The sequence below is a fragment of the Eucyclogobius newberryi genome, unplaced genomic scaffold (assembly GCF_026437365.1).
Source record: "Eucyclogobius newberryi isolate DKJ021-1_F unplaced genomic scaffold, fEucNew1.0.hap1 SCAF_15, whole genome shotgun sequence".
Taxonomy (NCBI): domain Eukaryota; kingdom Metazoa; phylum Chordata; class Actinopteri; order Gobiiformes; family Gobiidae; genus Eucyclogobius; species Eucyclogobius newberryi.
In genome coordinates, this window is record NW_027315779.1 from 34931519 (window position 1) to 34959279 (window position 27761).

The 27761-nt window shown below is 52.9% G+C and overlaps 1 protein-coding gene across 1 annotated transcript in view; it reads left to right on the plus strand.

The window, feature by feature from the left end:
* Positions 1-5981: 5981 nt before the first annotated feature.
* Positions 5982-27761, plus strand: part of foxred1 (FAD-dependent oxidoreductase domain containing 1) — a 33061-nt gene continuing 11281 nt past the window's right edge. Inside the window, exons 1-7 of the mRNA XM_072447025.1 lie at positions 5982-6239; positions 15905-16125; positions 21513-21623; positions 22510-22628; positions 22725-22819; positions 24138-24239; positions 24305-24381. Of these exons, the coding sequence (XP_072303126.1) occupies positions 6056-6239; positions 15905-16125; positions 21513-21623; positions 22510-22628; positions 22725-22819; positions 24138-24239; positions 24305-24381 (909 nt within the window). The 5' untranslated portion in view covers positions 5982-6055. The remainder of the gene's footprint in view (positions 6240-15904; positions 16126-21512; positions 21624-22509; positions 22629-22724; positions 22820-24137; positions 24240-24304; positions 24382-27761) is intronic.

Consider the following 27761-nt stretch of genomic DNA (forward strand, 5'->3'; position numbering starts at 1 on the left):
CTCTAGCTCCATGGCTCAGATCTGCAGTTGTAGCTGGACAGGTGCGACGGAGGACTGGACAGACGGCCAACAATGACACGCCCGAGAGCCGGCGTAACGGGCGGCGTAACGGGCGGCGTAACGGGCGGCGTAACGGGCGGCACACAGCGAGCGCGGCGCAGCAGGAAGTGCAGGCTCATGGCAGCAAGCGCTAAAGGAAACAGTTACAGTGAGCGCTACAAATAAGGCTAACGCTCTCACATGTCTGAAGTTTGAATACTACCCGAGAGTGACGTCAGAGCGAGAGGTCAGAGGGCGCAAGGTAAGAAAGGAAGCGCTTTTAAGACTGGTTGACGTCACCGCCAACCAATAGCAAGTCTGATCAGTGGTAGAGCCGGCCTGCGGGCCACAGCGGGCCACAGCGGGCTACTGCGGGCCACAGCGGGCTACTGCGGGCCACAGCGGGCGACAGCGGGCTACTGCGGGCTACAGCGGGCCACAGCGGGCTACTGCGGGCCACAGCGGGCGACAGCGGGCTACTGGGGGCTACAGCGGGCCACAGCGGGCTACTGCGGGCCACAGCGGGCGACAGCGGGCTACTGCGGGCTACAGCGGGCCACAGCGGGCTACTGCGGGCTACTGCGGGCCACAGCGGGCGACAGCGGGCTACTGCGGGCTACAGCGGGCCACAGCGGGCTACTGCGGGCCACAGCGGGCTACAGCGGGCCACAGCGGGCTACAGCGGGCTACTGCGGGCCACAGCGGGCGACAGCGGGCTACTGCGGGCTACAGCGGGCCACAGCGGGCTACTGCGGGCCACAGCGGGCGACAGCGGGCTACTGCGGGCTACAGCGGGCCACAGCGGGCTACAGCGGGCCACAGCGGGCTACAGCGGGCCACAGCGGGCGACAGCGGGCCACAGCGGGCTACAGCGGGCCACAGCGGGCTAGAGTGGGCCACAGCGGGCTACAGCGGGCCACAGCGGGCCACAGCGGGCTACAGCGGGCCACAGCGGGCTACAGCGGGCCACAGCGGGCTACAGCGGGCTACAGCGGGCCACAGCGGGCTACAGCGGGCCACAGCGGGCTACAGCGGGCCACAGCGGGCCACAGCGGGCTACAGCGGGCCACAGCGGGCCACAGCGGGCCACAGCGGGGGCTACAGCGGGCCACAGCGGGCCACAGCGGGCTACAGCGGGCTACAGCGGGCTACAGCGGGCCACAGCGGGGGCTACAGCGGGGGCTACAGCGGGGGCTACAGCGGGGGCCACAGCGGGGGCCACAGCGAGGGCTACAGCGGGGGCCACAGCGGGGGCCACAGCGAGGGCTACAGCGGGGGCCACAGCGAGGGCTACAGCGGGCCACAGCGGGGGCTACAGCGGGCTACAGCGGGCCACAGCGGGCCACAGCGGGCCACAGCGGGCCGCAGCGGGCCACAGCGGGCCACATCGGGCTACTGCGGGCTACTGCGGGCGACAGCGGGCTACTGCGGGCGACAGCGGGCTACTGCGGGCGACAGCGGGCTACAGCGGGCCACAGCGGGCTACTGCGGGCCACAGCGGGCTACTGCGGGATACTGCGGGCTACAGCGGGCCACAGCGGGCGACAGCGGGCTACAGCGGGCTACTGCGGGCTACAGCGGGCCACAGCGGGCGACAGCGGGCTACTGCGGGCCACAGCGGGCTACTGCGGGCCACAGCGGGCTACTGCGGGGGCTACAGCAGGGGCTACAGCGGGCCACAGCGGGCCACAGCGGGCTACAGCGGGCCACAGCGGGCCACAGCGGGCCACAGCGGGCTACAGCAGGCCAGAGCGGGCTACAGCGGGCCACAGCGGGCTACAGCGGGCCACAGCGGGGGCTACAGCGGGCTACAGCGGGCCACAGCGGGCCACAGCGGGCTACAGCGGGCCACAGCGGGCCACAGCGGGCCACAGCGGGCTACAGCAGGCCAGAGCGGGCTACAGCGGGCCACAGCGGGCTACAGCGGGCCACAGCGGGGGCTACAGCGGGCTACAGCGGGCCACAGCGGGCCACAGCGGGCTACAGCGGGCCACAGCGGGCCACAGCGGGCCACAGCGGGCCACAGCGGGCTACAGCAGGCCAGAGCGGGCTACAGCGGGCCACAGCGGGCTACAGCGGGCCACAGCGGGCTACAGCGGGCTACTGCGGGCTACTGCGGGCTACAGCGGGCCACAGCGGGCCACAGCGGGCTACTGCGGGCTACAGCGGGCTACTGCGGGCGACAGCGGGCGACAGCGGGCTACAGCGGGCTACAGCGGGCAACAGCGGGCCACAGCGGGCTACTGCGGGCTACAGCGGGCCACAGCGGGCTACAGCGGGCTACTGCGGGCTACTGCGGGCTACAGCGGGCCACAGCGGGCTACTGCGGGCGACAGCAGGCTACTGCGGGCTACTGCGGGCCACAGCGGGCCACAGCGGGGGCTACAGCGGGGGCCACAGTGTGGCCCAGCGGGCTACAGCGGGCCACAGCGGGGGCTACAGCGGGGGCCACAGCGGGGGCTACAGCGGGGGCCACAGCGGGGGCCACAGCGAGGGCTACAGCGGGGGCCACAGCGAGGGCTACAGCGGGCCACAGCGGGGGCTACAGCGGGCTACAGCGGGCCACAGCGGGCCACAGCGGGCCACAGCGGGCCGCAGCGGGCCACAGCGGGCCACATCGGGCTACTGCGGGCTACTGCGGGCTACAGCGGGCGACAGCGGGCTACTGCGGGCGACAGCGGGCTACTGCGGGCGACAGCGGGCTACAGCGGGCCACAGCGGGCTACTGCGGGCCACAGCGGGCTACTGCGGGCTACTGCGGGCTACAGCGGGCCACAGCGGGCGACAGCGGGCTACAGCGGGCTACTGCGGGCTACAGCGGGCCACAGCGGGCGACAGCGGGCTACTGCGGGCCACAGCGGGCTACTGCGGGCCACAGCGGGCTACTGCGGGGGCTACAGCAGGGGCTACAGCGGGCCACAGCGGGCCACAGCGGGCTACAGCGGGCCACAGCGGGCCACAGCGGGCCACAGCGGGCTACAGCAGGCCAGAGCGGGCTACAGCGGGCCACAGCGGGCTACAGCGGGCCACAGCGGGGGCTACAGCGGGCTACAGCGGGCCACAGCGGGCCACAGCGGGCTACAGCGGGCCACAGCGGGCCACAGCGGGCCACAGCGGGCCACAGCGGGCTACAGCAGGCCAGAGCGGGCTACAGCGGGCCACAGCGGGCTACAGCGGGCCACAGCGGGCTACAGCGGGCTACTGCGGGCTACTGCGGGCTACAGCGGGCCACAGCGGGCCACAGCGGGCTACTGCGGGCTACAGCGGGCTACTGCGGGCGACAGCGGGCGACAGCGGGCTACAGCGGGCTACAGCGGGCAACAGCGGGCCACAGCGGGCTACTGCGGGCTACAGCGGGCCACAGCGGGCTACAGCGGGCTACTGCGGGCTACTGCGGGCTACAGCGGGCCACAGCGGGCTACTGCGGGCGACAGCAGGCTACTGCGGGCTACTGCGGGCCACAGCGGGCCACAGCGGGGGCTACAGCGGGGGCCACAGTGTGGCCCAGCGGGCTACAGCGGGCCACAGCGGGGGCTACAGCGGGGGCCACAGCGGGGGCTACAGCGGGGGCCACAGCGGGGGCCACAGCGAGGGCTACAGCGGGGGCCACAGCGAGGGCTACAGCGGGCCACAGCGGGGGCTACAGCGGGCTACAGCGGGCCACAGCGGGCCACAGCGGGCCGCAGCGGGCCACAGCGGGCCACATCGGGCTACTGCGGGCTACAGCGGGCTACAGCGGGCGACAGCGGGCTACTGCGGGCGACAGCGGGCTACTGCGGGCGACAGCGGGCTACAGCGGGCCACAGCGGGCTACTGCGGGCCACAGCGGGCTACTGCGGGCTACTGCGGGCTACAGCGGGCCACAGCGGGCGACAGCGGGCTACTGCGGGCTACTGCGGGCTACAGCGGGCCACAGCGGGCGACAGCGGGCTACTGCGGGCCACAGCGGGCTACTGCGGGCCACAGCGGGCTACTGCGGGGGCTACAGCAGGGGCTACAGCGGGCCACAGCGGGCCACAGCGGGCTACAGCGGGCCACAGCGGGCCACAGCGGGCCACAGCGGGCTACAGCAGGCCAGAGCGGGCTACAGCGGGCCACAGCGGGCTACAGCGGGCCACAGCGGGGGCTACAGCGGTCTACAGCTGGCGACAGCGGGCCACAGCGGGCCACTGCGGGCTACTGCGGGCTACAGCGGGCTACTGCGGGCTACAGCGGGCAACAGCGGGCCACAGCGGGCTACTGCGGGCTACAGCGGGCCACAGCGGGCTACAGCGGGCTACTGCGGGCTACTGCGGGCTACAGCGGGCCACAGCGGGCCACAGCGGGCTACTGCGGGCTACAGCGGGCTACTGCGGGCGACAGCGGGCGACAGCGGGCTACAGCGGGCTACAGCGGGCAACAGCGGGCCACAGCGGGCTACTGCGGGCTACAGCGGGCCACAGCGGGCCACAGCGGGCTACTGCGGGCTACTGCGGGCTACAGCGGGCCACAGCGGGCTACTGCGGGCGACAGCAGGCTACTGCGGGCTACTGCGGGCCACAGCGGGCTACTGCGGGCGACAGCAGGCTACTGCGGGCTACTGCGGGCCACAGCGGGCTACTGCGGGCGACAGCGTGGGTTTATCGAGGGTTTGAGTTTTTTGACGTGACCTGCAACAGAGGAGAAGACGTACGTCATTTATCCGCGTAACAAAGAATTGAAATGTGAACTCATATGACCGCCATTTTAGGTGTTCCGGCCAATAGAGTCCCCAGGGAGACGGAGCATCTTAATAAGGTTCCTGGGCAGAGCATGGTTGGGGAACAGGAGGTGTGTTTTGTTTTAGGGGGTCAAAGGTTTTGAAATGTAGTGTAAAGTTTAAAATGTGCACGGTAAACTAAACAAAGAATATTTTTTTCATTGGAATTAAGGGTGTATTATTATTTGTTAATTCTTTGCTGTTAAGATAAAGATTATGAATTGACCTGGTCCTAAGATTGAGAAGGTCCAAAAAAAAAGGTGCCCGGTCGCAGTTACGTGTGTGGTTGGTGCTGTGTGAACATGCTGCGTTTCAAATCTCTTTCTTTTTTGTTGTAAATGTCTCTGTAAATAAATTTACCATTGGAACTTGTCACAATCGCTCAGGTTGCTATCTGGGCGCTACAGCTCTAATGGTGTATTTTGGTACATCCAAAGCCATGGCGGGTTATACAAGTCCTCATAGGTCTTCACTTTTTGACAATAACGCTCGATCATGAATTGTAATGTCCCTTGAGAGCCACAAGTTAAAACTACAGTCATTTTTGGAGTGGGTTAAACTTCCTCCTGAACTTTGGTCTCCACATCAATCCACAACACACAAAGGTCAAAGGTCAAATCCGGCTTGTCTTAATTGTTTTCAACTGAAGAAGACACTTAATTTAACTGTGCTAACCATGTACTGCTGTGTGAAGGGCCAGGCATGCCCAGAGTGCCCAGAGTGCCCAGAGTGCCCAGAGTGCCCAGAGTGCCCAGAGTACACAGAGTACTGCTGTAAAAAAGTTCTTCTTCTAGTGGAGTTGTATGGCAGTTGGCAAACTTCAAAAAGTGCATTACCGCCACCTGCTGTTGCAAAAATGCTAACAATGTGTGAAAAATAAAAGCAAAACAAAACAAAATCATGCATGTAGTTCTGTATGTCCTCTAATCACTTCTGGTTGCAAAAACTCTCCTTATGCGTGTTGTTTAGATCTTCCCCCGTAATATCATCCACTTTTAGGAATCTTTTTGCAATATCAAAGTTGATATGCTTTTATTTTGAAGAAACTCTTCATACACGCGTGTTTCCGTGTATTTGTCACGGTAATTGCGCTAACTTCCGGGTTCGTGTTGACCTCCTCGGTGAAGTGTCGCGTGTGTGAGCGCCACTTGGGGCACGACCAATGAGCACGCTCCATAGGTTTCAATGGCGGCCATCTTGGCTTCCGGGGGCTTGGCTTAGGCTCACGTCGATGCTACATGCTAGGCTAGCCCGGTGGTGAAGCTACTAGCCGCAGAGATGTGCTCGCTGTTGCGGCTGCGCGCGGGGGCTCGGGTCGCGGCTGCAGCCTTGAACCGAGGACCGGGACCGGGACGGAGAGCCCGGACCCCCCTGAAAGTCGGGGACAGGGCGCTCCCGGGACATGTCCTCCTCAGTCAGAGCTTAGGCACGAGCGCGGCTCTCCGGAAGGACTTTATGAAAGGTAACCTCGTTTATGTCTTTGCGGGACAGTTTTACACAAGTGACAACTTGGATTTATAAAGACATATTGCGCTCCTTCTTCGTTTGACTTTGTGGCATTTAGGTGCATTTTCGCAACCTACTGTCGTGGAATATGAACCAGAGATTTTTACTCCGCACCAAAAGAAAGTAAGAATAAAAACGAAAAAACCATCAGTCCTGACTCCTTGAAGAATCTAATGAAGGTCTTGTGCTTAACTCCTTTAAACATGCTCATTGATAATACTCTTTGCTCTCTGTACTTGTCACGTCTTCATTGGCGCCCCCTGTTGGGCTGGAGTGTGGCTCAGAGGATCTGCACTTATGTATCTACACCTGAAATTCTATTTATCAGCTTTGTTTCCCTTAAGAATTGTATTATAGGAAGTCATTGCATTCCGTGGTTTTCAATATATTTAAATATAAACTAAACTCTTCTTCTCTGCTCCTGATAAAATCCCGCTTAAAAACCTCCCTCTTTGCTTGCCTGAGCCGCCAGCCCCGCCCACATTCTGTTCGAATGCGTCCAGCTTTACCGCTCCAACCACCGCCGCTAATTTGTGTCACGTGTCTCTCTAATGCGGAAGACGTTCTGTCACGTGTCTCTCTAATGCGGAAGACGTTCTGTCACGTGTCTCTCTAATGCGGAAGACGTTCTGTCACGTGTCTCTCTAATGCGGAAGACGTTCTGTCACGTGTCTCTCTAATGCGGAAGACGTTCTGTCACGTGTCTCTCTAATGCGGAAGACGTTCTGTCACGTGTCTCTAATGCGGAAGACGTTCTGTCACGTGTCTAATGCGGAAGACGTTCTGTCACGTGTCTCTCTAATGCGGAAGACGTTCTGTCACGTGTCTCTCAAATGCGGAAGACGTTCTGTCACGTGTCTCTCTAATGCGGAAGACGTTCTGTCACGTGTCTCTCTAATGCGGAAGACGTTCTGTCACGTGTCTCTCTAATGCGGAAGACGTTCTGTCACGTGTCTCTCTAATGCGGAAGACGTTCTGTCACGTGTCTCTCAAATGCGGAAGATGTTCTGTCACGTGTCTCTAATGCGGAAGACGTTCTGTCACGTGTCTCTCTAATGCGGAAGACGTTCTGTCACGTGTCTCTCTAATGCGGAAGACGTTCTGTCACGTGTCTCTCAAATGCGGAAGACGTTCTGTCACGTGTCTCTCTAATGCGGAAGACGTTCTGTCACGTGTCTCTCTAATGCGGAAGACGTTCTGTCACGTGTCTCTCTAATGCGGAAGACGTTCTGTCACGTGTCTAATGCGGAAGACGTTCTGTCACGTGTCTCTCTAATGCGGAAGACGTTCTGTCACGTGTCTCTCTAATGCGGAAGACGTTCTGTCACGTGTCTCTCTAATGCGGAAGACGTTCTGTCACGTGTCTCTCTAATGCGGAAGACGTTCTGTCACGTGTCTCTCAAATGCGGAAGACGTTCTGTCACGTGTCTCTAATGCGGAAGACGTTCTGTCACGTGTCTCTCTAATGCGGAAGACGTTCTGTCACGTGTCTCTCTAATGCGGAAGACGTTCTGTCACGTGTCTCTCAAATGCGGAAGACGTTCTGTCACGTGTCTCTCTAATGCGGAAGACGTTCTGTCACGTGTCTCTCAAATGCGGAAGACGTTCTGTCACGTGTCTCTCTAATGCGGAAGACGTTCTGTCACGTGTCTCTCTAATGCGGAAGACGTTCTGTCACGTGTCTCTCAAATGCGGAAGACGTTCTGTCACGTGTCTCTAATGCGGAAGACGTTCTGTCACGTGTCTCTCTAATGCGGAAGACGTTCTGTCACGTGTCTCTCTAATGCGGAAGACGTTCTGTCACGTGTCTCTCTAATGCGGAAGACGTTCTGTCACGTGTCTCTCTAATGCGGAAGACGTTCTGTCACGTGTCTCTCTAATGCGGAAGACGTTCTGTCACGTGTCTCTCTAATGCGGAAGACGTTCTGTCACGTGTCTCTCAAATGCGGAAGACGTTCTGTCACGTGTCTCTCTAATGCGGAAGACGTTCTGTCACGTGTCTCTCAAATGCGGAAGACGTTCTGTCACGTGTCTCTCTAATGCGGAAGACGTTCTGTCACGTGTCTCTCTAATGCGGAAGACGTTCTGTCACGTGTCTCTAATGCGGAAGACGTTCTGTCACGTGTCTCTCTAATGCGGAAGACGTTCTGTCACGTGTCTCTAATGCGGAAGACGTTCTGTCACGTGTCTCTAATGCGGAAGACGTTCTGTCACGTGTCTCTCTAATGCGGAAGACGTTCTGTCACGTGTCTCTCTAATGCGGAAGACGTTCTGTCACGTGTCTCTAATGCGGAAGACGTTCTGTCACGTGTCTCTCTAATGCGGAAGATGTTCTGTCACGTGTCTCTCTAATGCGGAAGACGTTCTGTCACGTGTCTCTCTAATGCGGAAGACGTTCTGTCACGTGTCTCTCTAATGCGGAAGACGTTCTGTCACGTGTCTCTCTAATGCGGAAGACGTTCTGTCACGTGTCTCTCTAATGCGGAAGACGTTCTGTCACGTGTCTCTCTAATGCGGAAGACGTTCTGTCACGTGTCTCTCTAATGCGGAAGACGTTCTGTCACGTGTCTCTCAAATGCGGAAGACGTTCTGTCACGTGTCTCTCAAATGCGGAAGACGTTCTGTCACGTGTCTCTAATGCGGAAGACGTTCTGTCACGTGTCTCTAATGCGGAAGACGTTCTGTCACGTGTCTCTAATGCGGAAGACGTTCTGTCACGTGTCTCTAATGCGGAAGACGTTCTGTCACGTGTCTCTAATGCGGAAGACGTTCTGTCACGTGTCTAATGCGGAAGACGTTCTGTCACGTGTCTCTCTAATGCGGAAGACGTTCTGTCACGTGTCTCTCTAATGCGGAAGACGTTCTGTCACGTGTCTCTCTAATGCGGAAGACGTTCTGTCACGTGTCTCTCTAATGCGGAAGACGTTCTGTCACGTGTCTCTCTAATGCGGAAGACGTTCTGTCACGTGTCTCTCTAATGCGGAAGACGTTCTGTCACGTGTCTCTCAAATGCGGAAGACGTTCTGTCACGTGTCTCTCTAATGCGGAAGACGTTCTGTCACGTGTCTCTCTAATGCGGAAGACGTTCTGTCACGTGTCTCTCTAATGCGGAAGACGTTCTGTCACGTGTCTCTCTAATGCGGAAGACGTTCTGTCACGTGTCTCTCTAATGCGGAAGACGTTCTGTCACGTGTCTCTCTAATGCGGAAGACGTTCTGTCACGTGTCTCTAATGCGGAAGACGTTCTGTCACGTGTCTCTCTAATGCGGAAGACGTTCTGTCACGTGTCTCTCTAATGCGGAAGACGTTCTGTCACGTGTCTCTCTAATGCGGAAGACGTTCTGTCACGTGTCTCTCTAATGCGGAAGACGTTCTGTCACGTGTCTCTCTAATGCGGAAGACGTTCTGTCACGTGTCTCTCTAATGCGGAAGACGTTCTGTCACGTGTCTCTCTAATGCGGAAGACGTTCTGTCACGTGTCTCTCTAATGCGGAAGACGTTCTGTCACGTGTCTCTCTAATGCGGAAGACGTTCTGTCACGTGTCTCTCTAATGCGGAAGACGTTCTGTCACGTGTCTCTCTAATGCGGAAGACGTTCTGTCACGTGTCTCTCTAATGCGGAAGACGTTCTGTCACGTGTCTCTCTAATGCGGAAGACGTTCTGTCACGTGTCTCTCTAATGCGGAAGACGTTCTGTCACGTGTCTCTCTAATGCGGAAGACGTTCTGTCACGTGTCTCTCTAATGCGGAAGACGTTCTGTCACGTGTCTCTCTAATGCGGAAGACGTTCTGTCACGTGTCTCAAATGCGGAAGACGTTCTGTCACGTGTCTCTAATGCGGAAGACGTTCTGTCACGTGTCTCTAATGCGGAAGACGTTCTGTCACGTGTCTCTCTAATGCGGAAGACGTTCTGTCACGTGTCTCTCAAATGCGGAAGATGTTCTGTCACGTGTCTCTCTAATGCGGAAGACGTTCTGTCACGTGTCTCTCTAATGCGGAAGATGTTCTGTCACGTGTCTCTCTAATGCGGAAGACGTTCTGTCACGTGTCTCTAATGCGGAAGACGTTCTGTCACGTGTCTCTAATGCGGAAGACGTTCTGTCACGTGTCTCTCTAATGCGGAAGACGTTCTGTCACGTGTCTCTCTAATGCGGAAGACGTTCTGTCACGTGTCTCTCTAATGCGGAAGACGTTCTGTCACGTGTCTCTAATGCGGAAGACGTTCTGTCACGTGTCTCTAATGCGGAAGACGTTCTGTCACGTGTCTCTAATGCGGAAGACGTTCTGTCACGTGTCTCTAATGCGGAAGACGTTCTGTCACGTGTCTCTAATGCGGAAGATGTTCTGTCACGTGTCTCTCTAATGCGGAAGACGTTCTGTCACGTGTCTCTCTAATGCGGAAGACGTTCTGTCACGTGTCTCTAATGCGGAAGACGTTCTGTCACGTGTCTCTAATGCGGAAGACGTTCTGTCACGTGTCTCTCAGAACATTCAAAACAAAATCTGACTTAATTTACCTCAGTTTAGTGCGTCGCTTGTTGAATCAGCAGAAGTGTTAATTTTTTTCTTTCCTCGTGATCCTCCATGTTTGTTTAGACACACAGGCACAATGCGTCTGTCTGATTGGTTAACCCGCCTGTCAATCACTCCCTTTGGAAATTGGCGCGACTGGGTTGGATCCCAGACCCTCAGGTTTTGTAAAGTCAGTCCAAACGTGTCGGGAGCGGCTGGTCAGGCAACGTCTTTACCTCAAACCTACTGCATCTTAAAACCAGTAACATTCTGTACTCGTCACACTGAACCATGCTTTATTCTTCTTCACTGCAGCGATCACAAAGTCTTGTCGGATGCTGGTTCGTTTCCACTCGCTCTTGTGACTTTGGACATTGTTCTTAACTATGGACTGTGTTAATTGGGTTAATTACATCATATTGACCTTATTCCGCCCCGCCCCCTTTTCCCTCTTTTCCCATGTGATCGCCACTTTCGTCGTAATCGCACGTGCGGTCCAGCAGGAGCTTTGTTGGTTTAAATGGAGAACGAGGGAAAAGTCTCTCCGCTAAAACATGTTGTGATGTAATAAAGTAGATTTATTTGTATATGATGTCCAACAGTGTACGGATTCCCTGGGCGGCACGAAAACTGCTTTTAGTCTGTGTAGAACTTCTTTTCTCTCAAGCTCAGCAGCCCTGTGTTCACTTGTATAACTGATCCATGATGGCGGCGCCCAGAGACGCCTCTGTATTATTATTGTGTCCTGCAACGACCAGCAACGCTATTTATTGCCAAATGAACAAAGCAGCCATGTCTATTGACCTTATTCCCCAGCACACTTTCCTCTTTTTCCACGTCATCCATCGTAATCGCACTTCTGATCCAGCAGGAACCCCCGGTGGTTTAAATGGAGATCGAGGGAAAAGTCTTGCTGCTAAAACATGCTCCAAAGTCGGTTGATTTGTGTAAAATATCCAACATTCGGCTTTTAAGTCTGTATAGAACTTATTTTCTCTGTAGGTCGGCAGCCCTGTGCGTTTGTGAGGCGTGGCGACGCCCACACGGGCTTCTGGAGGGAGCTGGATATGGTCAAATGTGACGGGCAGTAAACGTGTCGAATGCAAACATTGACCCGAAGCATTGTACCAGTCGTAGTGTAGTTGTCACTGTCATGTTTTCTCATGCGGTGGTGACGTGTGAGTCAGACACTATGTCCTGCATGAACGTGACATGTGGTTCACTTTCTACATGAACTAGTTCAGTTCTTTTTTTCAATATGTTGCGAGATATCTAAATTATTTCCACAGCCCAAATACAACCACAGCAGCAATTATTTTATTAGTTTAAGCTGAAAATATGTGTCGGATTCATCTTCATCCAATTTTGAATCCTTCCCCTGGATTTACATTCACACTGAAGACAGACTTCCCCAGAGGCAACGTTTACACAGAAGTGTTAGATCGTTCCATCCTCACCGACCGCATCATAAAACTCACTGCTCGTAGGGCGACTCCTTGTAACTGCTCGTAGGGCGACTCCTTGTAACTGCTCGTAGGGCGACTCCTTGTAACTGCTCGTAGGGCGACTCCTTGTAACTGCTCGTAGGGCGACTCCTTGTAACTGCTCGTAGGGCGACTCCTTGTAACTGCGCGTAGGGCGTCTCCTTGTAACTGCTCGTAAGGCGACTCCTTGTAACTGCTCATAGGGCGACTCCTTGTAACTGCTCGTAGGGCGACTCCTTGTAACTGCTCGTAGGGCGTCTCCTTGTAACTGCTCGTAGGGCGTCTCCTTGTAACTGCTCGTAGGGCGACTCCTTGTAACTGCTCGTAGGGCGTCTCCTTGTAACTGCTCGTAGGGCGACTCCTTGCTGCTCTGTTGCTGTTGCAGTGTGGTGCGACACTTGAAATCTCGATCTGTCTGCAATAGCGCTATCGCCTCTACAACTGGAGCTCTCACACTTGCCAGACAAGGCCGTGGCTGGAGAGCCGCGGCGCGGTCAAATGGCCGCGCAGTTTCAGGGACCGCGGCATTTCCCTTTATAGCCTCATGGCTAACCCTAACCCTAACCTTAACCTTAACCTTAACCTTAACCCTAACCTTAACCCTAACCTTAACCCTAACCTTAACCCTAACCCTAACCCTAACCCTAACCCGGTCTAAAACGGCGCTAAAACGCGGTCAAATATCGGCGCAGTTTCAGGAGCCGCGGCGCGCGGCCGGCACAAAAATAACATGGCAGTTTCGGCCGCGGCTCTGCAGACACTCCCGCCAGACAAAGGCTCTTTTTGGGCAACATAACGGTGTGTTTTTCACCTGGAAGTCTCTAGAAATCTGACACTTTATTGAATGAAATAGATAAAAAGAATGAACGTGCCGTTCACAGACACCAGAATGAACGCGTTCACAGTGTCGTTCGTTGGCAGTAATACAGTGCGTTCAGTTCACGTTCACCAAAATTCAATGAACACGTTCAGGCACAACACTGGTGGCATGCATAACCATAGTTAATAACAACATGCCAGACCCCCAAGGTTGAAGCTAGGACTGCACAATTTTGGGTTAAAAATGGCAATAGGGTCGTCAAGTACTTCACCGACCATTTTAACACCTCCTGGAGTCATGCCATGTCCCAGCTTCAAATCGTCCATGATTGTCCCTGTCCCCAAGAAGCCCCGGATCACTGGACAAAATGACTACAGACCTGTGGCCCCCCAGCCCCCCCTCACAATCACAGACTCCCCCATCTCCAATGGGGACTCCCTCCTTCCTCGGCACCACCATCACCCGGGACCTGAAGTGGGAGCCACCATCACCAGGACCTGAAGTGGGAGCCACCATCACCAGGACCTGAAGTGGGAGCCACCATCACCAGGACCTGAAGTGGGAGCCACCATCACCAGGACCTGAAGTGGGAGCCACCATCACCAGGACCTGAAGTGGGGGCCCACCATCGCCAGAACCTGAAGTGGGAGGAGCCACCATCAGCTCCTCATCAAGAAGATCCAGCAGAGGATGTACTTCCTGCGGCAGCTGAGGAAAGACAAGCTGATGATGAAGATAATGGTGCAGTTCTACACTAATCATTGAGTCCATCCTCACCTCCTCCATCACCTCCTCCATCACCTCCTCCATCACCTCCTCCATCACCGTGTGGTACACTGGAGCCACAACCAGGGACAAACAGAGACTACAGCGCCCTCTGCAGGACCTGTATGTCTCCAGGGTTCTGGGACGTACAGGTCAGATTATAGCTGACCCTTCTCACCCTGGATATGGACTATGGAGCCACTCCCCTCAGGCAGGGAGCCACTCCCCTCAGGCAGGAGGCCACTCCCCTCAGGCAGGAGGCCACTCCCCTCAGGCAGGAGGCCACTCCCCTCAGGCAGGAGGCCACTCCCCTCAGGCAGGAGGCCACTCCCCTCAGGCAGGAGGCTACGGTCCATCAGGACCAGAACCTCCCTCCACAGGAACAGTTTATTTCCCTCTGCTGTTGGACTCATGAACACTTCTTAACACTTTAACAATTATTCAACCAATACTATTAATCCGCCTGTCAATCACTCCCTTTGGAAACTGGAGCAACTGGATTGGATTCCAGATCAAAACTTCTTTGTGAATTATTTTCTAAGCGTGTGGTCTTGGCTGGTCAGGCGACCTTGTTTGCGCGTCAGTCATTAGCTTGTGTTCCGGCAGATTGAGCAGCTTCTACTTTTCCTGCAGGACGGTAACGGCGCGCCCCTCTACAGGAGTTCTCTTCTAAATGGCTGCCTGGACAATTTGTAGTAAATTAACATTGTTTAAAAGTATCGATACTGTGACTCAGTCCATGACGATATATTGCCGTATCAATTTTAACGCAACCCTAGTGTAAGGATCATCTTATGTTGTCTCATGTTTGTCGTTTGGTAATGAATCCTGTCTGATCATTGTGGATTAAGTTTGGAAATATTTGTTCCATTCTTTTGGACATAATTGAGGTGTATAAACGATAGTCCACATTCAGAATAGAAATAGTCTATATGAGGCACAGTCCAGTCGCTCCTTCCCTTCTTTTGGCATCAGGGATGTGATGGCCTCTTTCACACTAGGAGGAAGAGTTTTCTTAAGTGCCCAGTTGCCAGTTCAGTTGTTCAGCAGTGCCATTCACTTTGAAGGATGCTATTGTAACACCTCTGATGCCATTGGGGTTGATTTTATAGATTTTACCATTGATAATATTTGAATGTTTTTAATCGCTCTGGTCAAAAACACCATCATACACAAGAACCATAAGAACACTGAACAGATGAAATGATCAAATAAAACCAGCCCCGAACCCAAATTGTCTGAAATACGCTGCTCAGCTTCGTCCATGCGTGCTCCGCTTACTCCCCCCGATTTCAGCGCTGCGGCTTTGGCAGCTGTCATGTCGCCGTATCATGCAGCATTTTGCGTCTTCTTTCACAAATCATGAAATGATGATTCGTCATATTCTCTCCACCTCCGGATGTAAAGAAGGTGCGAAAATCTTTATCTTCTCCGGTGGGACCCCATTTCTCCAACGGGAAAGGACTGCGAGCCCGCTAGCCATGTGACCCTTGTAAGCTTGAGAATCGGACTGTTTTCCAAACCTCAAAACTCCTTTGTTACAAAAAAGAGGAGAACACAGACGGCTTCGACAATCGAGGACTGGACCAAAATTATAACTGACATCCGAAAAATGGAAAGGAAATCCCATTTGGACTTGAAAATTGACCTTTTTGACAAGACTATGGTCAAATGGTACTCCTATTATGATATGTACGTGCCTTGATTTTTTATTTTATTTTTTAGATGCTACGTACTTCTTGTGTCATTTTTACTTTGCTCTCTGGTCCGTGTTCTATGACCTGTATTAAAATGTTATTATTTAAAGAAAAAAAAAGAGAATAAAAATGGCATTGACTGCAAATAAGTCGCGTGACTGAACCCCATGGATATCTGTTGAATGCAAAAAAGTCTTCAGAAAGGAAGCTGAACTGTAAGCTGAAACCCATATATAAGAAAATGAAGAAGTGAAAAGTGTAGTTGACCTTTTCAGTTCGAACAGTCAAGGTCATTGACTATTTTGCAGACACTAATTTGGAGAATTTTTTTTTTTTCCCCAGAAGTGGAGTCCCAGCTGAGCTCCATAAAGCAGACCGCGCTTGACGCTTTGCCAGGCAGCAGCTGGACGCCCTTGCAGGTCAACCCTAACCTGCCCCCGGAGCGAGCGGACATCGTGATCGTGGGAGGCGGTGTGGTGGGCTGGTCCGTGGCCTACTGGCTCAAGCAGAAGGAGCGTGTGAGAGAAGAGGTCAAGGTGGTGGTGGTGGAGAGAGACCCCACGGTGAGACCCCTTCAGATGATGTGACAATATTCTATCGTCCAATATTATTTGATACAGATAAGGAGCAGATAACATTTATATTGTTAGAATGCATTATTTTGTTATAATAAAGGGGGTAAATGAGTCTCATCTGGTCAAATCATCAGGTTGAATATTTGTGAATTTTTCTGTAGGATATTTCCTGACAAATATAAGGTCATACATTACTAGGATTCAGATGACATCGCAGCATTCATAGTCCTAGTATAGATGTGTTGCTCTGCCTCGACAAAGCGCGTGGTGTGGTGCTGCCTCTTCCTGCCGCTTTCAGCTCTAGTATCCCTGCCTCTATTGGGCTCGCTGTTCACCGCTCTGACTCCCGCCCGGTGCGTACTCCACATCGGTGTACAGCAGCAGCACATTCTCGTCTCCTCATCGTCATTCTCATCTGCTCTTTTTTCATGGTCTGACGAGGCTCAGGCTCAAATATATGAGGCAGCAGCTGCAGGACATGTTCTTCAACATACGCTGTTCATCATCTGTTGAAATCCGCTCACTTGATGAGGATTTAGTTGTATTTTGCTCTCGCTCTCGCTGTCCACTTCAGTGTAAATATCCTCAGTGTTGGCTGGACAATGTCCCGCTGTGACCACACATTTCCGGGTGAAGGCAAAAACACGGACACAACAAAAGAGCGTAATTCTTTAAAAAATAATGGACAAGTTAGTCACGTGAAATAGCAGATTTAAACATGGCGGTTCATTCAATCTCGAGGCGCAGGGGTAGAATTGGGAAAGGGCTGCAGCAGGTCAGTAGTTAAGTTGTCTAAACCTTATTTATTCTGTGTTGACATCAACTTACTGTTCACCCAAACCTTTATAGAAGTTGTCGAGGTCATTTGATGCGAGTGTCATGCTCATATTAGTCACTTTGTGATGGTGAGCGTTTATTTACTAAATGCTAATCCGGCGCTAGCCGCATTCCATTCATTTAATAGCTTACCATTAGCTCGACATTAGCTGCTAACCATGTATTCCTATGGGCGCTGTTAGCTTCACGCTATGCTATGCTAACATTAGCTTTTGGCTCCGCATTGCTTTGATGTACTGAATAGCGTAACTTGAACAGTTACTAATGTAACCACAGTTCTTTGAACCACATGTTTATTATTATTTGAAATGTATTAGCATTATTATTATGACAAGAGTGCACTGTCAATGCCAATAGGTATTTTAAACATTTTGCATCTTGATATATTGTTAATGAATACAGGCTAAGTTTTCTCTTGACGGTGAGTTTACCAGACCAGGACTCTGAACAACCAATCAGCTGCTCCGCCAGTGTGGCAGGAGATGCGCACGCTGAGCCCATTGTCCCCTGTTTTAATCTCGGTCTATTACTCCATCTGCTGGATCATTGGACACTTGCTGTATAAACATTGTATTGATATATTCGGTAACCTAAGCCAAAATTGTAAATATGTAAATACTAACTTATCCACTTAAAAGAAAAAAACACCTGTGATTGTTTCGTTGGTTATTTTGCCAGATACTTCTGATTCTAGCCATTTATCATTTTATTCTGCCAAGGTTTTAGAGTACCTTAGTTGCACATTAATAGGTAAACTTTGTAGAAAAAGCTTCAGTCATCTGGACTCAGTTAGAAAAAATAGACGTTTCGACTCTCATCCAAGAGTCATTGTCAATAAAAGAATTTAGATCGAGAACTCCGATATTTATACTATTCTGTGGTAAGTCCAGCCCATTGGGCGGAGCCTTCCTGAAGTAGAAAAATTTGTTTGTTTCAACAGAAACTCGCCCCTTGTATCTACCGAGCCTATTCAGAATCTTAATGGGCTATTAGAATCCTCTTTGTCTTTGTGAGACCCTGGCTCACAAAGACAAAGAGGTGTGGTTGCAGGAGGAGGGGCTGAATGTTGGAGGAGGTGTGGTTGCAGGAGGAGGGGCTGAATGTTGGAGGCGGTGTGGTTGCAGGAGGAGGGGCTGAGTGTTGGAGGAGGTGTGGTTGCAGGAGGAGGGGCTGAATGTTGGAGGAGGTGTGGTTGCAGGAGGAGGGGCTGAATGTTGGAGGAGGTGTGGTTGCAGGAGGAGGGGCTGAATGTTGGAGGAGGTGTGGTGGAAGAAGGAGGGGCTGAATGTTGGAGAAGGTGTGTTTGCAGGAGGAGGGGCTGAATGTTTGAGGAGGTGTGGTTGCAGGAGGAGGGGCTGAATGTTGGAGGAGGTGTGGTTGCAGGGAGGAGGGGCTGAATGTTGGAGGAGGTGTGGTTGCAGGAGGAGGGGCTGAATGTTGGAGGAGGTGTGGTTGCAGGAGGAGGGGCTGAGTGTTGGAGGAGGTGTGGTTGCAGGAGGAGGGGCTGAATGTTGGAGGAGGTGTGGTTGCTGGAGGAGGTGTGGTTGCTGGAGGAGGTGTGGTTGCTGGAGGAGGTGTGGTTGCAGGAGGAGGTGTGGTGGCAGGAGGAGGGGCTGAATGTTGGAGGAGGTGTGGTTGCAGGAGGAGGGGCTGGATGTTGGAGGAGGTGTGGTTGCAGGAGGAGGGGCTGGATGTTGGAGGAGGTGTGTTTGCAGGAGAAGGGGCTGAATGTTGGAGGAGGTGTGGTTGCAGGAGGAGGGGCTGAATGTTGGAGGTGTGGTTGCCAGGAGGAGGGGCTGAATGTTGGAGGAGGTGGGGTTGCCGGGAGGAGGGGCTGAATGTTGGAGGAGGTGTGGTGGCAGGGAGGAGGGGCTGAATGTTGGAGGAGGTGTGGTTGCAGGAGGAGTGGTTGCAGGAGGAGGGGCTGAATGTTGGAGGAGGTGTGGTTTCACGAGGAGGGGCTGAATGTTGGAGGAGGTGTGGTTGCAGGAGGAGGTGCTGAATGTTGGAGGAGGTGTGTTTGCAGGAGGAGGGGCTGAATGTTGGAGGAGGTGTGGTTGCAGGAGGAGGGGCTGAATGTTGGAGGAGGTGTGGTGGCAGGAGGAGGGGCTGAATGTTGGAGGAGGTGTGGTTGCAGGAGGAGGGGCTGAATGTTGGAGGAGGTGTGGTTTCACGAGGAGGGGCTGAATGTTGGAGGAGGTGTGGTTTCACGAAGAGGGTCTGAATGTTGGAGGAGGTGTGGTTGCAGGAGGAGGGGCTGAATGTTGGAGGATGTGTGGTTGCAGGAGGAAGGGCTGAATGTTGGAGGAGGTGTGGTTGCAGGAGGAGGGGCTGAATGTTGGAGGTGGTGTGGTTGCCAGGAGGAGGGGCTGAATGTTGGAGGAGGTGTGGTTGCAAGAGGAGGGGCTGAATGTTGGAGGAGGTGTGGTTGCAGGAGGAGGGGCTGAATGTTGGAGGAGGTGTGGTGGCAGGAGGAGGGGCTGAATGTTGGAGGAGGTGTGGTGGCAGGAGGAGGGGCTGAATGTTGGAGGAGGTGTGGTTGCAGGAGGAGGGGCTGAATGTTGGAGGAGGTGTGGTTGCAGGAGGGGCTGAATGTTGGAGGAGTTGTGGTGGCAGGAGGAGGGGCTGAATGTTGGAGGAGGTGTGGTTGCCAGGAGGAGGGGCTGAATGTTGGAGGAGGTGTGGTTTCACGAGGAGGGGCTGAATGTTGGAGGAGGTGTGGTTGCAGGAGGAGGGGCTGAATGTTGGAGGAGGTGTGGTTGCAGGAGGAGGGGCTGAATGTTGGAGGAGGTGTGGTTGCAGGAGGAGGGGCTGAATGTTGGAGGAGGTGTGGTTGCAGGAGGAGGGGCTGAATGTTGGAGGAGGTGTGGTTGCAGGAGGAGGGGCTGAATGTTGGAGGAGGTGTGGTTGCAGGAGGAGGGGCTGAATGTTGGAGGAGGTGTGGTTGCAGGAGGAGGGGCTGAATGTTGGAGGAGGTGTGGTTGCAGGAGGAGGGGCTGAATGTTGGAGGAGGTGTGGTTGCAGGAGGAGGGGCTGAATGTTGGAGGAGGTGTGGTTGCAGGAGGAGGGGCTGAATGTTGGAGGAGGTGTGGTTGCAGGAGGAGGGGCTGAATGTTGGAGGAGGTGTGGTTGCAGGAGGAGGGGCTGAATGTTGGAGGAGGTGTGGTGGCAGGAGGAGGGGCTGAATGTTGGAGGAGGTGTGGTTGCAGGAGGAGGGGCTGAATGTTGGAGGAGGTGTGGTTGCAGGAGGAGGTGCTGAATGTTGGAGGAGGTGTGGTTGCAGGAGGAGGGGCTGAATGTTGGAGGAGGTGTGGTTGCAGGAGGAGGGGCTGAATGTTGGAGGAGGTGTGGTTGCAGGAGGAGGGGCTGAATGTTGGAGGAGGTGTGGTTGCAGGAGGAGGGGCTGAATGTTGGAGGAGGTGTGGTTGCAGGAGGAGGGGCTGAATGTTGGAGGAGGTGTGGTTGCAGGAGGAGGGGCTGAATGTTGGAGGAGGTGTGGTGGCAGGAGGAGGGGCTGAATGTTGGAGGAGGTGTGGTTGCAGGAGGAGGGGCTGAATGTTGGAGGAGGTGTGGTGGCAGGAGGAGGGGCTGAATGTTGGAGGAGGTGTGGTTGCAGGAGGAGGGGCTGAATGTTGGAGGAGGTGTGGTTGCAGGAGGAGGGGCTGAATGTTGGAGGAGGTGTGGTTGCAGGAGGAGGGGCTGAATGTTGGAGGAGGTGTGGTTGCAGGAGGAGGGGCTGAATGTTGGAGGAGGTGTGGTTGCAGGAGGAGGGGCTGAATGTTGGAGGAGGTGTGGTTGCAGGAGGAGGGGCTGAATGTTGGAGGAGGTGTGGTTGCAGGAGGCCCATCATTATCATGTATTTAGGGACTGTCCTGTTGTACAGACACTACGATCCCGTCAGACTTTAGATCCATGTATTTGGGTCTCAGAACTCCTGCCATGGACTTTGGGAATGGATATCTCTGGAGGACACTTTTGGCGGCCGGGAAAAAGGCCATCACAAAAAATGGATGAGACATACTGGACCGACATCTTACTGGACGTACGGAAAATGGAAAAAATCACTTGGAAATGAACAAATTGGACATAAACAGGACTAAATGGGACTCACATTATGGATCAGGTGCTTTAACCTTGTATTTTATTTTCATCTGGATGCATTTGTTTCATCTCAAACAATACACACTTAGTATTTTCTCTGGTTCCGCCCACTCCGCCCTTTTTTTCCATTTTTTTTTCTCTTCTTCCTCTCTTTTTGTCTTTTTCTTCTCCTGCCGTTGCTGTTGTTGACAATGTTACTGGACTGTGTCTTTATTTACACACAAGTTTTGATTGCTCGGTGTTTTTTCTTTCAATTAAAAATAAAGAATAATTCTAAATACAACTTTGAGCTGGTAAATGAGAAGGGAAAGCTCTTAAACATGGTTGAAATCACTTCAAAGGAAATGTGCATGATGATCAAATGTCAACTGTCATTTCAGTAATAAGGTTGGTGGTGCTGTGTGGCCCTAACACCATCTGTGCTGTTTGTGTTGCAGTACTCCCGGGCCTCCACTGTGCTGTCAGCTGGAGGCATCAGGCAGCAGTTCTCCTTGTCCGAGAACATCCTCCTGTCCTTGCACTCTGCTCACTTCATGAGGAACATCAATGTATGTCATTTTCCCCTGACCACAACTTGTAATCACACTGCAGTAGGACTGCAGCGATTGATTGGAATTATCCAGAGTAGTCCACTATTATTAAAATTATAGTACTATTTTGATAATTGAACACATCAACATTGGGATCTAACTGGGACTCAATCTGGATAAGACAAGAGGCCCAAACAATGAAGCAGGCTGAACATATACTAGATAGGTTGTATCATTCATGGTTAAAACAGACTCATACAAACACACAAACACACAAACGCAAGCAAACAAATGCAAAGAAAGAAAGAAAGCTAAGATAGCAAAGATAGCTAAGATCTACCACTACTGTGTACTGTGTTCTGCTGTGCAAAGGGACCTGAGACAATCCCTCACATAACGGCAGGTGCAGATGCTGCAGGTGCAGATGCTGCAGGGACAGCACACATGGAGCTCCATCACCAAGAGGCTGGCATAGTGAACAGAAACATCTGTGCAGAGCACGAGCTGGAGACCCCAAGGACAAAGTGGGAAACACCACCAAAGGTGGACATACCACTTTGGGCAAGAACTCTGCACCCTCCCGGAGGGGGCGGGGCTATTCACGGTTGAGAACCATGGCCTCGGATTTGGAGGTGCTCATCCCAGCTGCTTCACACTTTGCTGCAAACCGTCCCAGTGCATGTTGCAGATCTGTTCAAACCAAATTCAATACATTTTTGTACTTTTCCGGTGCGCCTCCCTTAGGAGATACACAATGTATGCACTATGCACTAGGACTATGTAAATAGTGTGTAGTATTGTTAAGTTCCTTGTTCTGTTTTGTTTATTGTATATAAAAAGAAAAAAGATTAAACAGTGCAATTTGTCCTAGTTGTTTAGTAAGTGATGTGGACTGTGCTCTCAGGATCATCTGGGTGTGCTGCATGAGGAGCCTGTGGATCTACACTTTAACCACTCCGGTTATCTGTTTTTGGCCAGTGAAGAGGGGGCTCACATCATGGAAGAGAACTACAGGACACAGAGGTCATTTAAGAAAATACTTTCATAAGACAAAACATTTGAGCTTTTACACAAGTCTTCAACATAAAAGTGAAATTCTTGTTGATATTGTGAACACAGATATGCCGGAGCCAAAGTGTCCCTTCTCTCTCCTACTCAACTCAAAGAGAAGTTCCCTTGGATCAACACAGATGGAGTGGTGCTGGCTTCATATGGTGAGCCCACATACGCTGTCTTTACATACAACAACATGAAAGAAACATATTCTTTTTTCAGGTACTTAGTTTTGAACCATTAAAAGTATTTGTACCCCTGGAACTCATTTTGTCATGTCACAACCACAAACTTAATCAGAATAGGTTTATTGGCATTGTCAGGGAACAAAATTCATAAACTAAAAACTTGCTTTGGCATTAAGATGCAACATTCACCAATTATTGATAATAATGATAATAATAATAATAGCAAAATATATCAAATAAGGCATGCATAAAATTAAGAATTTACTACGGTCAGAACAGTCAGAATAGTCAGAAAAAAGTAAACAGTGCAATGAATAGTTATTGGTTTAAATAATAGTTAAAGTGGCAGGTGTTAAATGTTCATGAGTCCAACGACAGAGGGGGTTCATACTGAGTCAGACCTGGGCAAACTACGGCCCGCAGGCCATATACGGCCCGTTTGTCTTTATAATCCGGCCCACCAAACATGCCAAGTAATATTAATATTATATATTAATAATATATAGGAAGATTTTTTTGCCCTTAGGCCAGACCTGGGCATTTGTGGCCCCAGGGGAAAGATGTGGCCATGTTTTAATCTGGCCCCTAGAAAGATTTTAGTTTCTTTTTTCTGACTGTAACATCTGTCTGCACTTGTATCCTTAATAAAGATGACATGAAATGAAGTAAATAATAGATCCAATTGCCTATATTTGACAGAAAAGTTATATTTTATTTGATATTTAATAAATATATATATATTTATTTATTTTTTCACACCAATGATTGGGGCCGGCCCTCCGCTACTTGCCTGGATTTGAATATGGACCTCGGAGGAAAATAATTGCCCACCCCTGGTCTAAGTTCAGGATGAGAAGGTCGGCTGTGATCCGACCTTCTCATCCCAGAGGCCTGGAGACGTACAGGACCTGCAGAGATGCAACTCTGCAGAGTTCTCAGCAGAGGGCGCTGTAGTCTCAGTTTGTCCCTGGCTGTGGCTCCACCGTACCACACGGTGATGGAGGAGGTGATGGAGGAGGTGAGGATGGACTCAATGATGACCGTGTAGAACTGCACCGTCATCTGCACTGCCCATCAGTTATGGGAGTAGACAGTGAAAGTTATTAAGAGATTATTATGTGTCCTAAAAATTAGTTATGTATACATTGGTTTTATTTGCCACAGCAGTGGTCATAATTATGATCATTTACAGTACATATTTTCAAACATTTGGGATTATATGTAATTAAGGTGGAATTCCTTGGGTTTCTAAACTAATGTCAGTGTTGTGTTGGTCTGGTGTCGCTCTCAGGGCTGGAGAACGAGGGCTGGTTCGACCCTTGGACCCTGTTGAGTGCTTTCAGGAGGAAAGCCATCTCTATGGGCGTGATCCCCTGCAGCGGAGAGGTCACAGGTCAGCTCAGGCTCATTCACACAGTGCAGCTCCAGACAGTGGTCATGACCCTTTATGTCCTACAGGCTGTCAGTACCAGACAAACACAGTGTCCACTCGGGATGGAGACCAAGTCACTCTGCGCCGAATTAGATCCGTCAAAGTAAGTCACAGTTACTTACTCGCATGAAAAAATAAATCTCAAAGTTTATTCCTGCTTATTTATAATTGCGAAAAGTACCACTGACACATTATATTTATATTCCGTTACTTGTATCAATGAATCTGTGCATTAGTTTTACAGTAAAATGTGTCATGTATGCATGGATGCAGACCTAAAGCCACGTTCAGGTTCAAGTCCGGATTCGAATCCAGAGGTTCAGGTTTAGGTCCGGACTCATTAGGTCCGGACCTAAACCAGGCCATATTTACATAATGTTATAACAGTGTAACACAAGCTACTTCACTAAATTAAGTTGAAGACACATGAACAAGGACGACTATCAAACACAAGGCTTAACTGTCTGCTTTATTCACTGTTTTTAACAGAAGCTACAACTTACAAATCACAAGCTACGAGCTAAACTATAGCTTAACATTTAACACACATTCATGTGTTTTACTTGAGGAACAAGAGCATGTTGAGTATTGTTAACGGGGTCAGTCTGGGTCAGTCGGGGTCAAGGGTCAAAGCAGCTGTTTCATCTGATACTATGTTTTGTCTTTAGACACATTTCACTCTTTAATGTTCAGATCCTTTAGCATCAAAAGTCAGATCAAACCTTCAAACACAAAACACCAGTGTAAATAAGTCAGTGTAAAATAACAGTTACAAAAACCAGCATAAAAGTCAACACGCTGACCCCGCCCCTTTAACACGCGGCCACGCCCCTTTAACACGGTGACCCCGCCCCTTTAACACGCGGCCACGCCCCTTTTGTACGAGGCGCTCCCGTCTCTCACACGTACGAGGCGCTCCCGTCTCTCACGCGTACGAGGCGCTCCCGTCTCACACGTACGAGGCGCTCCTGTCTCACACGTACGAGGCGCTCCTCTCTCACACGTACGAGGCGCTCCCGTCTCTCACACGTACGAGGCGCTCCCGTCTCTCACACGTACGAGGCGCTCCTGTCTCACACGTACGAGGCGCTCCTGTCTCACACGTACGAGGCGCTCCTGTCTCACACGTACGAGGCGCTCCTGTCTCACACGTACGAGGCGCTCCTGTCTCACACGTACGAGGCGCTTCCGTCTCTCACACGTACGAGGCGCTCCTGTCTCACACGTACGAGGCGCTCCTGTCTCTCACACGTACGAGGCGCTTCCGTCTCTCACACGTACGAGGCGCTCCTGTCTCACACGTACGAGGCGCTCCTGTCTCTCACACGTACGAGGCGCTCCTGTCTCTCACACGTACGAGGCGCTCCCGTCTCTCACACGTACGAGGCGCTCCTGTCTCTCACACGTACGAGGCGCTCCTGTCTCACACGTACGAGGCGCTCCCGTCTCTCACACGTACGAGGCGCTCCTGTCTCTCACGTACGAGGCGCTCCTGTCTCACACGTACGAGGCGCTCCTGTCTCAGACGTACGAGGCGCTCCTGTCTCACACGTACGAGGCGCTCCCGTCTCTCACACGTACGAGGCGCTCCTGTCTCTCACGTACGAGGCGCTCCTGTCTCACACGTACGAGGCGCTCCCGTCTCTCACACGTACGAGGCGCTCCTGTCTCTCACGTACGAGGCGCTCCTCTCTCACACGTACGAGGCGCTCCCGTCTCACATGTACGAGGCGCTCCTGTCTCACACGTACGAGGCGCTCCTGTCTCACACGTACGAGGCGCTCCCGTCTCTCACGCGTACGAGGCGCTCCCGTCTCTCACACGTACGAGGCGCTCCCGTGTCTCACACGTACGAGGCGCTCCTGTCTCACACGTACGAGGCGCTCCTGTCTCACACGTACGAGGCGCTCCTGTCTCACACGTACGAGGCGCTCCTGTCTCACACGTACGAGGCGCTCCTGTCTCACACGTACGAGGCGCTCCCGTCTCTCACACGTACGAGGCGCTCCCGTCTCTCACACGTACGAGGCGCTCCTGTCTCACACGTACGAGGCGCTCCTGTCTCACACGTACGAGGCGCTCCTGTCTCACACGTACGAGGCGCTCCTGTCTCACACGTACGAGGCGCTCCTGTCTCACACGTACGAGGCGCTTCCGTCTCTCACACGTACGAGGCGCTCCTGTCTCACACGTACGAGGCGCTCCTGTCTCTCACACGTACGAGGCGCTCCTGTCTCTCACACGTACGAGGCGCTCCTGTCTCTCACACGTACGAGGCGCTCCCGTCTCTCACACGTACGAGGCGCTCCTGTCTCTCACACGTACGAGGCGCTCCCGTCTCACACGTACGAGGCGCTCCCGTCTCTCACACGTACGAGGCGCTCCTGTCTCTCACACGTACGAGGCGCTCCTGTCTCACACGTACGAGGCGCTCCCGTCTCTCACACGTACGAGGCGCTCCTGTCTCTCACGTACGAGGCGCTCCTGTCTCACACGTACGAGGCGCTCCTGTCTCAGACGTACGAGGCGCTCCTGTCTCACACGTACGAGGCGCTCCTGTCTCACACGTACGAGGCGCTCCCGTCTCTCACACGTACGAGGCGCTCCTGTCTCTCACGTACGAGGCGCTCCTGTCTCACACGTACGAGGCGCTCCCGTCTCTCACACGTACGAGGCGCTCCTGTCTCACACGTACGAGGCGCTCCTGTCTCACACGTACGAGGCGCTCCCGTCTCACACGTACGAGGCGCTCCCGTCTCACACGTACGAGGCGCTCCCGTCTCACACGTACGAGGCGCTCCCGTCTCACACGTACGAGGCGCTCCTGTCTCACACGTACGAGGCGCTCCCGTCTCACACGTACGAGGCGCTCCCGTCTCACACGTACGAGGCGCTCCCGTCTCACACGTACGAGGCGCTCCCGTCTCACACGTACGAGGCGCTCCTGTCTCTCACACGTACGAGGCGCTCCCGTCTCTCGCATCTTTAAATTTATTTCGCTGGGTCTGCCCTGAAGACGCGTGCGTCACTAATTATGGTCCGTGTGCGACATTGACAGCGGTCAGCATCATGTCAGAGTTTACGTCTTTTCCAGTGGTTCCAATTTGGCGATGAATGGAAGGTTTAAGATGGTCTAGATTCTACAACGAAAAGGATTTTATTTATTTTGTAGGATGTGATTTTATATATTCCACAAGATCTCCTTGTGTCAAATGCTGTAAACAGTATTTATTTTGTATCTAAGAAACATGATTATATTAAATTAAACAGTTTTAAAGATCATGATCTCTGGTTTAGATGATTCACTATTTGTGCTTTTCATATCAAATAACAGATAAAAGTACTTTAAATTGTTTTACATGCTAATAACAAGGTTTAAAACACATTTATCTTGTTCTTATGACGCCTCGGGGCCGCGTGCGCTTGTGGGCCCCTGAAATTGCTGGGGGGGCCCTAACTTTTTTAGATGGGGGGGGCCCCCTG